The sequence below is a fragment of the Equus quagga genome, chromosome 4, assembly GCF_021613505.1.
Source record: "Equus quagga isolate Etosha38 chromosome 4, UCLA_HA_Equagga_1.0, whole genome shotgun sequence".
In the NCBI taxonomy this organism is placed as follows: domain Eukaryota; kingdom Metazoa; phylum Chordata; class Mammalia; order Perissodactyla; family Equidae; genus Equus; species Equus quagga.
The window spans coordinates 38,609,078-38,625,402 of record NC_060270.1 but is presented as its reverse complement, the minus strand read 5'-3'; the positions used below and the strand labels follow the sequence as shown (position 1 = coordinate 38,625,402).

Genomic DNA, 16,325 nt, shown 5'->3' with positions numbered 1-16,325 from the left:
TGCTTATCACTGAATTTTAATTGGTAAATAAAATATATCTTGATTATTTTTCTTCTCACGTATTTCTGCCTTTGGCACAAATTTTGAGATAAAAATCACTTTAAAAAAATAACTTATATAATATTCCTCTTCTATTTTTTCTATCTTGAAATGGCAGTTGTTTTTCTAATCAAAATCTGCTCAGCCTTGCCAAATCAGGCAGAGTGTTATGCTAAGCCCTAAATGTTGCCGTGGGCTAGGGTCTTCTAGTTATCTCGCCCTGCTGCCACCTGCCTCTTAGGCCTCCATAGTTTTGTCCTTTCTTTGTCTCTGAATTCCTGGCCTTGCTCTGGATGTCCTCTTTCCAGCAACCATGGAGTTATCAACAGGAAGCTGGAGCTGCTGACCTTTCTCGTTGTGGACCAGGGTGCTTACACCCCACACCTGAAACCGGCTACCAACAACAGCAACAAACATTTTCAACGGTTTCAGCCGACTACAAGGCCCCGTCTCCTGTGACAAAGATACTTACAGCTACTGCCTCATTTAACAAAGCAGTGAACTACAAAGGAACAGAAAACCTTAATGGCCCATATTTAGTTGTTTGGCACCAAAAGCTACACTTTTCTGAATCAATAAAATTCTGTAAGCAAATAGAATTGGATATTTAAAAGACCAATAATATTAAGTCTGCCACCAATAGCAGGACCTAGATGCATACCTGATAAATATGACAATTCACAAACCTAATCTTATTTTCAAATCTTTGCAGACTTATTGAGCAGTTTTTTCATCTGGAGGTTGAAATGAGGAAAAATATTAGTGGAGGTATTTTATTTATATTTATAGCTACCTTTCAAAGTCATCGTTTATTTCACTTGGGGAGAAAGAAGGAAGGGAGTTTAGAAGACTGAGTGTGAGCTTGAGACATGTTTTGGAGTAACAGACCTTGAATGAGATAACAGCATTTATCTAAATGCCATCGCTAGACAGCCACCTTTTGCAGTTCTAAATAATGAGGTGAAGCTATTACTTGTTTTAGAAGTTTTATTATTCTTAACCAAATTTGGAAATCAGTAATATTTGCTTGTTTTTGATTTCACATTAAAAAGAAAAACATTTCCTTAAACATAAGTCTTTTTTTTCCCCTCCTAATTTTAGTTTAAGGCTTCTTCCCAAATAGCTCCTTTAAGGCTATGTAAGGTGCTCACTTTGATTATGAAGTATATGAAACAGTTTTAAGGGCAAAAGAACAAATATGGTTAATAGTTTGATAATTCTTATCTAAATTTTAAAAAACTTTAATTGATTTTACAGGTAAGATGTCATAGGAGTCACTTAAAAAATGTAGAAATATATGACAGTTTTCTAACATTAGCAGATTTAAGGAAGATAGTTTATAGAAGCAATGGGAGAAACTTCTGAATGTTTACCACCATTGATATGAAAATAATGGAAATGAGAGCAGTGAGCCAGAATTTATTTCAAAAGGCCAGTTCTATCAAGATGGAAGTTGATATTAGCCATACATAGTCATGTTGAATCTCCACAGTTGTTTTGCTTGGCAGCCCTTCCGGCTCTAAGTTGTGTGTTCATTCCTGGGAAGCAAGTGTGTTGGAAAGTGAGTCTCACCAACCAGTCAAAATTTCTGCTAAATTAAAAGTTACTTCTTGGTGCCACCAGGTAGAGTCTTACTCCCATTACTTTACTTTTTTTCTTTTCTGGTATTTATAAGTAGTCCAAAAAAAAAAGGTAGTGATTTCCTCGCTTTGCTTTGAATGAAATGAGATCTAAATGCTCTCCCCCATTCCCACTCCCAGTTATACTAGCAGCTATGGCTACATGTCCTCTCGCTGGGCTTCCAGTTCCTGAATATGAGATCAGAGATCTGTCTATGGGAAAGTGGTAGAGCTTGGAGGTTTGCTGGAGAGCAGGATACTGTTTTCTGTGGATAGCTTTACGGAAACACAATTAACCAGCATTCAGTATTTTCAAAGCAGCTGGGACTTTTTTTTAAGTAAAGAAAAAAAGGAAATATATTTTGCTTAATTCAAAAAGTGATCTGAAGGAGTCATTTCTTTATAATAGTTTTGACATTTCGAGATGTTTACTCTCTTTTGGGTTGCCCATATATTATCACCTGTCCTTAGGTTTTAAAGTGAAAGGTGATGAATGCAAAGCAAGATGATTACCTAAAATCAGATCCAGTCCCAAGCAGTGTTCTGCACCTACGTAGACACTCAAATGCTGCTGACTTTATGGCTTTCAACTTCAGTGAATCCCTGTCAGTTGATTGAGCACCAGCTACCTAGGCAAAGCCACATGTTGTTAAACTAAGAAGTACCAGATGAACTCCTTGCTCTCTTGAGTTTCTGGTCCAGTTCAGTGCTCCCCAGATAAATGTGATGAAGGACCAGTTTGTTTTTTTCTTGTTTTGTTTTGTTGTTTTTAATTTCCAGTCCGTTGCAGACCAATACGTTTGTAAAATACAATAAAAATGAATTACTAGGAAATGAAACTCAAAAGATACATAAAATAAGCCAATTTTTAAATTATTATCAGATTCAACAGTTATAAAAATATTCTGTCAAGCTGCCATAAAATTTTCTAGTCTCACAGACCAGAAACACTTATCTCCTCATTGGCCAGTGACAGTGTTTTCCGACCAGCACTCATCCATGGGTCACACTTTGATTTGCACTGGTCTTTTTGCAAGAGAGGAGGAGTCATAACTACTCTGTCTTACACTTGTGCTAAATGTGTGCTGAAGACACGTCATGCTTTTCTGCCCACACACAATTACTCATTCTCTTCGCTTAGCCCAAGATGCTCTTTCTTCCCCTTCTCCAGCTATTGAAATCCCATCTAGTCTTCAAGATGTATTTCAAATGCCATCTTTTTTATCGAATCTTTCATGCCCTCCCACTAATACCAACAACAACAGCTGCGTTTGAGCTTTCCCTCCTCTTTTTTGATATTTGTAGCCTGCCTCATACTATAATTATAAGAAGGCAGTATAATGGCATAGTAAAGAGGTTTGGGCTTTGAAATCAAAGAAACCAAGACTCAAGCCCCAGCTAGGTGACCTTGAACAAATTCTTAACCTGTCCATTTCTTCATCTGTAAAATTGGTATGAGTTGGTGCCTATCCCAAAAGGTTGTTCTAAGTTTTAAATAATTCATGAGAAGTGTCTTCTGTAATAACTGGCACCTTCACAGTAAACATCCTGTTAATGTAACTGCCATTATTATTTGTTCCTGACTTATCTCCCACCCTTTTCTTTACCCTTAACTCACTAGATTGAGGGTAGGATTGCTACCCCCTGTAGGAACCAGCACAGTGCCTTACTCAATAAATAGAAGTTGAATTTAAGTGCTTGTGCCATTTAAGTGATGCAAACAGGCAGTGGAATAGAATACAGAGAGAGAGAGATTATTGATAGTTGGAGAGGTAAGGGACCTTTCATGGAGATGATGGTATTTAAACTGAATTTGGTGTAGGGGTCAGCATTCTGACAATAATTGGTGACAGGCCCTGACATGTGCCCATAGGCAGGGAACACATGGTTGGCTGTGTGCAGACTGCACAGGAGCATTGGGAAGTGGAGCAGGAAAGGCAGCATGAGGTAAGGTTATAAAGGGCCTTAATGGCCTCCTTGAGGTGTCATACCTTATCCTTTGAGTACATAGGAGCTGTAGAGTCCTGATTTTGAGATGGAGGAATCAGAGCCCAGGGACCCAAGGAGGAAACTGAAGACTGATGAAATCCTGTTACCTAAACCAGCGTTTCCTGAACTATTCCTCTGAATATTAATGTTCCTAAGTAGGAGGGAGTTTACTGAAAAACCAAATTTGAGAATTTCCCTCTGTCTAGCTCTCCCTCTGGAGACTGAGCATGCATCCTGACTTACTGGCAGTCTTTTACTCAAAAAGTCTAGACTAAAATGTAGATTTTTGTTGAACTAGTGTCTCCCAAACTTAATTGGCCAAGAACTTTTTTTCGTGAAGTTTCTGTAAACATCTCACAAAACACAATTTAAGAATCAGTACCATAAACAGTCCTAAACCAAGGTATTACAATGAAAGAAGTAAAAGTTGGCTGTTTCTCAGTGTTTAGCAGATCCTAGGACACTGGCACCATCTGGTAATCACCAGACAAGAACCGTGCTTTCTTGTCTGCCTGGTATTTGGTAGGGTTACCCTCCGCAAGGATTGTGCAGGCCCACACCAGTTGCTTAGGTTCAGAATACCAGGTTATTTACTTTCCATCCCATCCATTTCTTCTGTCCATTGTGAGTGTCTCCACAAATGTCCCCTGTTGCCACACGTACACTAGACACTTGGTGATTCCCAACCTTTGTGAATTGCAACACTGTAATGAATCTATTTTTGTTGTCTTTCTTCCTCCATACTTTCAAAAGATTTGTTATGCAATGTTATGCATGTAAAGGAGAGTGAATGAAAATAAGTTTGTTTAAAATGACAACCCTTGAGAAATTGAGGGGTACCCTTGATTGTGTCAAAACTGGGGTTGGGATTCACTGGGCTATGTGGTCATAACCATTTTTTCCCTCATTTTAACAGGATTAAAACTATTAGGAGTATGGCTTTAAATTATCTTGCTGGATTATTTATCCCTGAATCCATATGAATCTTGCACACTTTCAGAAATTAATTCAATTTTAAATCTTAATAGTACTTCTTAGTCACTTATACCATTAGTTAATTTCTAAAAAGCAAGATGATCTGATTATGAGCATGGTTAGCACTTAATAGTTGCTTAGCAATTTAAGGTAAATGTTGCTTTTTTCAAGGATAATTATGGACTGGATATATGTAGAGTGCTTAGAGCCTGGCACATAGTAAACACTACATATAAAGTGTTTGCTGCTACAGTCATGAGTCACTTAACAACGGGGTACGTTCTGAGCAATGTGTCATTAGGCGATTTTCTTGTTGTACGAACATCATAAAGTGTACTTACATACACCTAGATGTTATAGCCTACTACACACCTAGGCTATCTGGTACTAATCTTGTGGGACCACGGTTGTATATGTAGTCCATTGTTGACTGAAACGTCCTTATGCGGCACATGACTGTATTGTTGCTGCTGCTGTTACTGTTGTTGTTGAAGACTGGGGGTAGGTCCTGCCTGGTTGTCATTTCCCAGTCTGCCAAATCGTTCACGCTCCACTTTTCTCAGTTGCTAGACGTGTTTAACTGAAATTGTAGGAGCGTTTCACCTAAACAAAAATGGAAAAGAGTTAGAGTGCATTAAGTTTCCAAGTGGTTGATGTAAATTATTTTGGCCATAATAAATTATTAAAATGTTAAAATCCAAAATCTTTGCAGATTTAAATAATATCCAGCTGTTGTTATATAATTATTGTACTCAACCTCTAATTTAGGACAGTGCCTTTTAAATATTTTTGTATGATTACTCTTAAAGCCTCCCATATATTTCCATACTATAGAAAGCGTATATTTGTATACGTTACTTTGGTTTTAAGGTGCTTGTTGTAATTTTTTTTAATGCTTTTTGGAAGCCCAAATATGTAAATAACTTCTTTTTTTCTGCTTGAACTCCTCCAGCTTGCTGAAACAAATTCAAGTATCAAGTGCTTGGACTCCATGTGCTGTTTCTCAGAAGGAGAAACAGTGTGCGCATCTGTTGGAAGAATGCTGGAACGAGTAATAGGAAGATGTAGTCCGACCCATGTCAGCAGGTGTGAAATTTCTCTAAGTAACCTTTGCTGCAGATGAGTATTTATCAGTGCTTGCTTTTGTGGGTCGTAACAAAAAATACCAATTTTTTTGGCAAATGCGGCTTAAATTTATTTGAAAGTGAAATGGATTCATTCCTTCATCTGTTTCCCGAAGAGACATATTATTATTTAGAGGATGTTAAGGAGTAGAAATAACGTTTTTCACACCTTGGTGTTCTTAAGGTGAATGATATCATATTCCCAAAAGCAGAGCAGCGGTGTCCTGGTGTGTGTGAAGGGTTACATATGGGCAGATATAAATGGTGATTTCCATAGTCCACAGCGTGCCATGTGAATAGTGTCATGTGCCTTGGCTTGGAAGAGATTGGAACAAGTATCTTAAGAGCAGGGAAAAGGGTGGAGGAGGCACTACTTTTATCTGTTGATAAAAGAATTTTTAATATGTGGTTAACTTTGTGTTTTAAAAATGATGAGTATGATGTCATTCACGTATCATAAAATTCAGGTAACTGGCAAAGTTGTTAGTTCCCACTTTGCCTTCAGTTATGGCCATGTCTTTATGGTACAGTTGCATTTATAAATAGCATTCTTATGTTAATATAATGCCTATAGTTTCAGTCCCCATTTATTGATTATAAAGTATGATCAAAAATATTTCCATAATGCTGTGATTCCATTTTGTGGTAATTTTATTCTACATAAAAGAATTACCATGAGCAGTTAACTTTCTTGGGACTTATGTTTTGACTTACACTATTGTATTATAAAATGTATTATAAGAAAGCAGCACTGTCATGTAGCTAGGCCAATGAGTTTCCCAAAGGAAGTTCCAGAAGGACTTAATTTATAATTATATTTTATTTAAGATAGCTTTAGTGTGCAGAACTAAGGTGGAAGTTAGACTAAGAGACTACTATTGAACTACGGAATTTTTAAAATTTCTACTTCAACAGAAAGGTCTCTTTAATGACAATATGCATCTTCACTATTTAAAAAAATAACTAGAATTAATTTTAAATGAGCCAAAAAATATTTTTCTACTTCATGTATATTCCCATTTTTCTTGATAACAATTATTTAGGTAATATGCCTCCGTTATTCTTCACATAGCCATTTTTATACTGCATTATCCCTTTTCAACCTGCCCCAGGAATAATGAGATTTAGTTTGGCATATTCTCTTGAAGACGGCTGTTATCATCTGTACTTGTTTTCACTTAAAATTGTGGCTTTTTTTTTGTAAGACTTTATTTTTTTATTTTTCTAATATAATGTTTAATAGTAATTAATGTCTTATTTGACAGACTATAAATACCTTTCCAATTTTGTCTGATATCTCAGGTTGTATTTTTGGTTACTACTGTCTTATGTCCCTTTATTCTTCAAATGAATAACCTAATAAGTCTTTAGAGATCTGTTCATTTTTTCTAGTGGATAAAATCACACAGTATGCAGAGCCACTCGGTGCTTCTCAAAGGGCTAGATGAAAATTGCCATAGATCCATTGACATTATATTTAAACTCTGAAAGTCATTTTGAAATGTAGAGTTTTGTTTTTGTTTTTTACACATAATTGTCTTAATGAAATATGTTTGGCATTCCTGTTTTGATTTTGGAACAGCCTCTGTTCTATGTTTTTATTTCATTCTAATTTAAAAGGAAGGCAAGGTTGATGCATCTATTACAAAATGTAGACGTCCTTAGATTCATTAACATATGAAACGTCAGAGGTAATGGGCATCACTTGAGAAATACAGCTAGTGCTTTCATATGACAGATCTCTCTGCTGACTAAGCTTTTACTATGCAGGCACAAAAATTCTACTTGCATTTTATTAATTGTTGTCATCAAAGAAATATGCCATTATTGCAAGCTCAGTTTCAAAGGCAGCATCGGGGTGCTGTATAAAGGATATACCATCTTGTACCCTAAAAGGCTGTACTTCACAATAAATGATTTTCTCTATTATTTTACCAACAGTTACTTTATCTTAATTAAAACTATTTTCTAAATAGAAAGGAGACAATAGTTAATATGTTGTTCAGATTTTTAATATTCTGTCAGATATGATATTTAACATACGAACGCACCTATGTGCTTTGAAAAGATCAAAAATGAAGGAAAACTTACCTAATAAGATTCTTCTACGTAAGCAATGGTTGGAAAAGAAGAAAAGCTAATATAAAATATAGGCAGTTTGGGAGTGGAAAGGACTCCAGATAATTGGGGTGTTGATAGTTATGTTTTGTCATGTGTCTGAGCATACTTTTTCTTGCATAAGTACTTACTCAAAGAAATGCTCAGTCTCACTGCATTCATTTATTTCACAAATACTGAGTGCCTACTATGTACCAGGCACAGTTCTAGGTGCTAGAGAGACAGTAGTAAACAAGGCCTTCCTTAAACTAAGGTAGATATTATTTAAGGTTTTCTGGAAACTAATAAAATTAGAGAACCTGTAAACCACTGGTATGATTGTTGCTAGTTTGTCTTCCTCTTTGCCAACTTTGTAGAGTTTCTAGGTTCCAAACTTCATTACAACTGTGCTCACTTAATTGATATAAACTTGATCTACATACAGAGTCTCTAGGAAACAGCAGATTATTTGGTAAAAGTGAATTTCGGCCATTTTCAATGATGGTCTCTTGGGGCCAGCCCAGTGGTATAGTGGTTAGTTTGTGCACTCCGCTTCAGCAGCCCAGGGTTTGCAGGTTCAGATCCCAGGCACAGACCTATACACTGCTCATCAAGCCATGCTGTGGCAGTGTCCCATATACAAAATAGAGGAAGACTGCCACAGTGGTTAGGTCAGGGACTATCTTCCTCAAGCAAAAAGAAGATTGGCAACCAATGTTAGCTCAAGGCCAATCTTCCTCACCAAAAAAAACCCAAAAAGCTAGTCTCTTCCTCTAACATTTTTGTTTAAGGAAAGTGGAAACCCTGGAAAAGGTTACATAAAATGTATTTAATGTTAAGTGCTTTTAGTTTTTAAGAAAAGCACCTTAGCCTTGGTAATCCTAATATTGTCCTTGAAATAGGTTAGGCTATTTTAAGCATGGAGAGCTATTTTTGCTCTTGAGTTATTTTAGCTTAAATTAGCACAGCTGCAAATAAAATATTATGTAATGGATTGCTAATAGGCTGTATTATTCAGACAGTGGTTAACTTTTCCAGACCAGTAGAGGATCACTTGTTTTCGTGAAGTGAAAACCCTAGTGACATACAGGTATCTTTGATACCTATTGAATAAAGCATTTACTACGTGCGAGCAAATTATACTAAAATCTTTAGAATAGGATTTATAGCTAAAAAATAATAATAATATAGTATGAACATACTACTGTTTCATTCCATACTTTTGATAAATGGGATTTTTGTTTGTTGGTTTGCTTCTCTGATATCAAAATACACCCTAGTTGCTTTTCAGTAAAACTGAATATGCATACCTCTTAAAACAAACTTATTTCTTACTGAATTGTTAAGATTTTTAAGAGTGTCTTATGCTTTACTGCCTCTAGAAATTGTTTTAATGCAAAGGAATGTCTGAACTTTGGCTAATATTTTTATATAATGATTAGAGCCTTATTTTTCCCAAGTTTTTATATGATATAAATGGAATATCCATTCAATGCTAGTATGAAGAACTTCTCTTTAGCATTTAAAAATGAATCAATCAGTGACTTTTTTAATACTCAAATTGCATTTTGGTCTTAAGTTTCAGAGTAAATTACTTTTTCTTAATTAAAACATGGGTCCTGGTGAGCTAAACTTTTCTCTTCCTGTTACTTTAGATTATGGAGTGCATCGGATCCTTTCTGTAGCAACGACAGGAGCATCTTGACTCTCTCCACAATGGAATCATCCACTTGTTAAAGTGGCAGTAGTACTTTGTGGGAGCCATTTCAACTCCTTTCCTCAAATTCAGCATGATCATCCTGGTAATGGCCGTGCTGGCTCCTCAGATTTGCTTTCTGAAATCTCGGGGAGTAGTTCACACCCACTCAGTTATAATGGCAAACAAACAAAAAGCATTAACACAAGCCCCTTCCAGCCCCCTTAATTTAAATCTAAACATGTTAAAATTTTTGAATAAAGAGACATTTTCCATCTCTTTGTCTGGATTGTCCCTTGTGCTTATGGGACTCTTTAATGGCATTTCAGCCTCTTGCTAAGGCCACTATATTTTAATATCAAGATAGACAAGGGAGATAATTCCTAGTTAATTGTATTTTTTAGTATTAGCTTGGTTATTGAGTGTTCTATTTAAATCTGCTTCTGTAAATTATGCTGAAAAGTTTGCCTTGAAAACTCTATTTTTTTATTAGAGTTATATTTGAAGCTTTTCATGAGAAAAGTTAATGTGAATAGTAAGGAATTTTGGTCTCTCAGTGACCTATGTTGTTAATTCATTAATGCTTTCTAAGTTCACAGAGCAAATTAGGAGAATGCGTTTCCAACCGTTTTTTCCTGCACTTTGGTAGTAAATACATAGGAATACCAGACTTCTCTCTGTGTACTGTAGCACAACCAGTAAAGTTAACCATTTACATGCAAGCGGTGTACCATATCTCATATCTGTAAACTGGAATCAAGTCCATTCGCCAAATTTCAATATGATGTTTACTAATATTTTTGTGACAGAATATGAAGAACCGTTAGGGTGTAAATTATATACCATTAGCATATTATTATTTAATGTGTTTATCATTGGATCTTTTGCATGCTTTAATCTGATTAATATATTTCTATTTGCTTTTTTTCTCTCTATCTGAAAGCTCTGTTTATAGTATTTTATGACACTGTTGTAAAGTTCAACTGTATCAATAAAAGGAAAATTTGGACAGGATTTAAATATTGCAAATACTTTTAATTATACAAATAAAAATATTAGCGTAATTAAGCCAATAAAAAGAGAAAAGCCTCTTTCTTTGGCTAACTTAGACTTGCTCTTGCCTTTCTTTAAGCTAGATTTTAGAATAAAGGATTTTAGGTGAGAATCCTGTTATTTTTAGGTTAGTATACATTATCCAAATTACAGCATACCACCACAGTAAAGTGAAATTTGCCCGGTGTCCAATTATAAGGTATATTTTCAGGTGTGGCTATAGGATGTAAATGAAACAAAGGCTAAAATGCTAAATTTTGTGAGGTAATGGCAGCAATAAATTAAATGCTAAGAATGATTAATCAGGTACATATTACTGTAATTAACTTACTGCACTTTAGTAGTTAATTTCCATCCTGAATTTATCATGTCGATCCAGTGTTGTCATTTGTTTTGACAAAAAGTAATGTTGTTTACATTTGGAAATTTGGAGATGATTATTGGTCTAAGAACTATTACCCAGCCCTAGGCATATAATGATTGTGTACATATACATTTAAAATTATATGGAATGGTTAACTAAGGTTTTGCAAAAGTTTTGTCTTGAGAATATGCTAATTCCTTTTTATATTTTTATTGCACAAACCTCCACCCCTTTCCCGTTTCATGAATATGAGACTTCTGGAATTGGGCTGATGAGAAAATAATGTAGAGTCAACAGTTAAGATTTTACTTTTGTTCACTGATAAACTTATTTTTTTGCAAGATAACATTTGCCTTTTAATAATGCAAAGCTATGAATTTTAGCCTAAATATTAATTTTCATAAATAGTTCTGCTTTAACTTAGATATTCCAAAATTGGGTTTAGGAAGATACTGTTATTCTGGAAATACACTCAAGGGATAATAAAATGTCCAGTGTATATACTCACCAATTCATGCTCCAGAAGAGGAAATACTGCAGAAAATATTCAGTAGAGAGTTTAGTGGACTTTGCTTTTTCTTAGAATGTCTTATAAAGTGTTCATATAACAAAATGACGTTCAGTAGACCAACGTTCAGTACATCAACCTTACAGTGTTTATTAGCCATCAGCTAAACCGACTACTGACACTAGAGAAGGACTACAAAGCCATCAAGAGGTCTCTGACCAACTTCAGCAAGACAGGAGGACAGCTGGCCTGTATGGCGCTTAAATGATTGATGTCGTTTTCCGTGTTCACGATTTGAAGCTATTTAAGAACTTTATATAAAAAAAAGTAAATGGCATCCACTGATATGGTCATCCTCCTCTGTTGTTCAAAACCTACTCCATTAAAAGGAAGATGATCTTGTAATGGCAAGAAAAGGATTTTCTCCTATTTAAAAAAGGAACAGTGTTGTCTACAAGCTTTCAATAGTTTTCTAGTGCTAATATTCATGTTGTAAAACGATTACTACATAACCAGTAGTCACAGGAAATTTCCTCTTTGCATATTTCTTTAAAATCCTCTGAAAAGTACGATGTTGATAATTAACTTACTCTTATCTGCCAAAACCAGAGTAAGATGTCACATGTGTTATTGCTAGTTAATTAATGGTCTCAAATCTATTTGCCTCACTTGCTTGCCTTTGCCTACTCTGAAGGCTGCAGCCCTAAAGATAGCAAGCACCAAGTCAGTTTCCAGAATTGCCCATCAGCTGCTTTAGGTGACTTCACAGCCTGCCACAGCTTTAGCAGGCCTTAGGATCACCTAGGAGCAGAGTGCAGGCCAGGAGAACTGCAGCTTCCCACGCTTCCTGTGGAGTTGAGAAGAAAAAGGGAGAGTTTACAGGTTGAATTTCTCTTAACTACCCTTTTCCTTGGGTCTTAATCTCCATGATGTCCAAAGGCTTCCCTCACCGGATCCAAACTCTGGCACTGTCTGAGTAGGAGATTAAAAAGAGGCAAGTCACCTTGTTAAGAAATACCTTCACTCAGGCCAGGGTCATTTCCACTGCCTAAGATTGTGAAATTGGGCTTGCGTGATAAGCTGGAGACTCCTCTCTGATAGATGGGAGTCATGACTACTAAAAAATTTACAATTAATACCAAAAGTTTTTCACATATGCTTCTCTGAAAAGTTATTGGGGGACGGGGGAAAAGAGAAAATCTTCCGTGTTTGTGGTTTTCCTGTAAAGATAGATTTAGGATATGACATAAGCATGTATTAATAAAACTAACACACCAAAGAGTTATGTAAAACATGTTTTATTAATTTTGGTCCCCCTTTAGAGACATTTTTATTTCTGTCTTGAAATGAGTGATCTATATTCATAAAAACAGAACATTATAAAGTGCTGTTTATGTGAGATAACTTGAGTGATATTCCTTCAAAAAATAGATCATAACTAATGATATGTTTGTAATGGTGATTGTTAGATTTTATTAGTAGCTGGAAATACTGTAGCAACACTTAGTCTGAAATTTGGACCTCAGACACTGTGGCTGTCTAATACAATCCTTTAAAAATTCTGTGCATCTTCAGTAAGTGCAGTATACTTCTTGTACAGCTCTCAGTAATTTTTTAAAGTTTATGAAATTATATTTATCAAATAAAAATGTTTCTATATAAATAAGTGTTTTTCCATTATTTAGGCATTGTAAGCCTCTCTGCTCATCATAACCAGCACTGCCAAATTTGTTTTGAGTTAAATTTTATTATATTTATCCTCCATTTATAGTATAGGAATGCCATTATGCCTTTTGCTGACTGCAATTTTCAAAAATCTAGCAGTTCTTTGTTAAGTCAGGTTATATAGATCATCAGTACAGTTCCTGAAAGGGGTCTGATAGAAATGTACCAACTGTGAAGACCAACACACTTCAACTAAAAATTGCATCATTCATGAAAAGCCAGCCAGTGTGAATTTGGAAATGCCTTGGTCCATAGAAAATATGTGCTTTCTTTAAAATATACCTGACATAATGTATATATATAAAATATTCTAACCTCCTGTTGATAATCATTATTCCTAATGCTTCCTCACTTGCCAGTTTAAACACACATAATTGTTTATGTTTATTAAAAAGATATGCTGTTGTCTTTGCCCAAGTATTAGTATTTACAAAGAATGACAATGTGTGATACATGTAATGTATTTTTATTTCTGGAATTAGAATATGATCCCAGACAAGTCAATTTAGGCATCTGTTTTTATTTGAGAAGGAGTTGAGGATTTGCACTATCTTTAGGATAACCCCTCAGTCGTTAACTTTTGTTATACTACATGATGAATCATGTTCTCAGTAAGAAATTTAGGACAAAAACATAAAATTTTATGAACAGCATTTCACCAGAAAATTTAGTGAATTCTTTAAAAACTATTCCAGTTTTATTATGAAGAGCTAACTGACTGACGAAGCTACTATAAATGGAGAAAAGTCCACGTGTCCTTGAATGGTGCTTTTTGGGGGTGGCAGAGGGCCCTCTGATACATCCGATTTTTAATACTAATTGTTTAAGGTAAAATGGTATATATATTCAAGTAAAATTTATAGACATTGAAGTGCATAGATTTTAGGATTACATTTTATCACTTTTGACAAATCTATATGTCTGTGTAATCTGTACCCCAGACCAGATGAACCTTTCCATCGTCCCAGAAAGTTTCTTTGCTCTGCTTTCCAGTGAATTTATGCCTCCCTTCCATTTTTCTGTTTTCTGTTGTCATAGGTTAATTTTACTTCTTATTGAATTTCATGTAAATGGAATTATACAGTGTGTTCACTTTGGCATCAGGCCTCTTGCTCAAAATGAGAGAGTCATGCATGTTGTTGCATATATCTATAGTTTGTTTCTTTTTGTTACTCAGTAGTGTTCCATTTCATGAACATCCCACAATTTATCCTTTCTCTTGTTTATGGATATTTGGGTTATTTACAGTTCAGGGTGATTATAAATTGTTATTATGAACATTCTTTGTAGACATGTTTTCATTTCTCTTATGAAGTAACTAGTAGAATTGCTGCGTCATAAGTTAGGTTTATTTTTAATTGTATAAGAACCTGCCAAAAGTTTTCCAAAGTGATTGTGCCGTTTTATGTGCATTTGTGTGCAATTATGAGAGAGAGTACTATTATACCTCATTATGATTTTTAATTTGCATGATGACTAATGATGTTTAACTCCTTTTCATATGCTTATTGGCAAATTTATCTCTTTGTCCTGAAATGTCTGTTCAAGTCCCTGGCCGTTTTTTCATTAGACTGCTTGTCTCATTATAGATTGCTTAGAATCCTTTATATAAAGATCTAAGTCCTTTATCAGATGTGTGTATTGTTGGCATTTTCTCCTAGGCTGTGGTTTGCCTGTATATTTTCTTAATGGTGACTTTTACGAGCAAAAGTGCATTTATTTTGATGAAGTCCGATTTTATTTTCCTTTATGGTGATGTGCTTTTTGTGTTTTGTGTAAAATATCCTTGTCAGCCCCAAGGTCATGAAGATATTTCCCTATGTTTTTCTAAAAGCGTTATAGTCTCAACTTTCCCGTTTTAAGTCTATGATCCATCTCAAATTTATTTGTATGTATGGCATGAGGCAAGGATTCAGGATATTCCTTCCTCCTAATCCTTCTATAAGGGTATATTTTGTTTAGCTCCATTTGTTGAAAATATTCTCCATTTCCATTGAATTTTGTGCCTCTGTTTGAAATTTATTGACTGTATAAACGTGGGTCTGTTTCTGGACCCTCTGTTCTGTTCTATTCATTTATCTTTACACCAGCAGCTCACTGTCTTGATTACTATAGCTCTATACTTAGCTTTGAAATCAGGTAATGTAAGTCCTCCAACTCTGTTGTCAAGATCGTTCTGGCTGTCCTAGTTCCTTTGCATTTCCGTATAAATTTCAGAATCAGCTGATCAGTTTCTAAAAAGAAAAAATCCTGATATGATTTTGATTTGGATTGCTCTGAATCTGTAGATCAATTTGGAAATAACTGACATCTTAACAATTTTGAGTCTTCTAATCCATGAACATGATATATCCCTCCGTTTATTTTAGGTCTTCTTTAATTTCTCTCAGGAATGTTTTATAGTCTTCAGTGTAGACATCTTGTAAACCTTTGTTAAACTCCTAAAATTTTTATGGTTTTTGATGCTATGGTAAGTGGAATTTTTTTAAATTTATTTTTTAATTACTCGTTACTAGAATACAGAAATGCAGTTAATTTTTGTAGTTTTGACTTTGTAACCCTTCAACCTTGCTAAATTCATTCAATTCTAGTATTCTTTTTTACTTTTGTGTAGAATCTTCTCGCTTTTCCCATACACAGTCATGTCATCCGAGAATAAAAGGTTTCAATTTTTTTTCCAATCTTATCTCTTTTTGCCTTTATTGCACTGGCTAGAACGTCCTTTACAATGTTAAATAGGCATGGTGAGAACCATGAATAGATGTTGAATTTTGAAAATGCTTTTTCTCTGTTTATCAAGATGATCGTATTGTTTTTTATGTTTTAGTTTGGTAATGTGGTGAATTATCTTGTTGATTTTCAAATGTTAAACCAACTTTACATCCCTGAAATAAATCTCACTTGATTATGATATGTTACCCTTTTACATATTGCTGTTTGATTTGTTCATATTGTGTTTGGGACTTTTGTATCTGTGCTTATGAAGGATTTAGATCTGTAATTTCATTTTCTTATAATGTCCTTGTCAGGTTTTAGTATTAGGGTTATGCTGGTCTCACAAAACAATTTGGAAAGTGTTCCCTCTTCCCCTCTTTTTTGGAAGAGTTTGTGTAAGGTTGGTATTTTTATTTTAGTA

The 16,325-nt window shown here is 34.9% G+C and overlaps 1 protein-coding gene across 5 annotated transcripts in view; it reads left to right on the top strand.

Annotated features, from left to right (window-relative positions):
• ATP11B (ATPase phospholipid transporting 11B (putative)) overlaps positions 1-16,107 on the top strand; it is a 115,944-nt gene extending 99,837 nt beyond the window's left edge. For 4 of the 5 annotated variants that reach the window (XM_046657973.1, XM_046657974.1, XM_046657978.1 and 1 more), the window contains 2 exons: positions 5,575-5,708; positions 9,499-16,107. In XM_046657973.1, the coding sequence (XP_046513929.1) occupies positions 5,575-5,708; positions 9,499-9,580 (216 nt within the window). In that variant the 3' untranslated portion in view covers positions 9,581-16,107. Of the gene's footprint in view, positions 1-5,574; positions 5,709-9,498 lie in introns of those variants that run through there. The other variant, XM_046657976.1, reaches the window with a different exon arrangement.
• Positions 16,108-16,325: the final 218 nt, after the last annotated feature.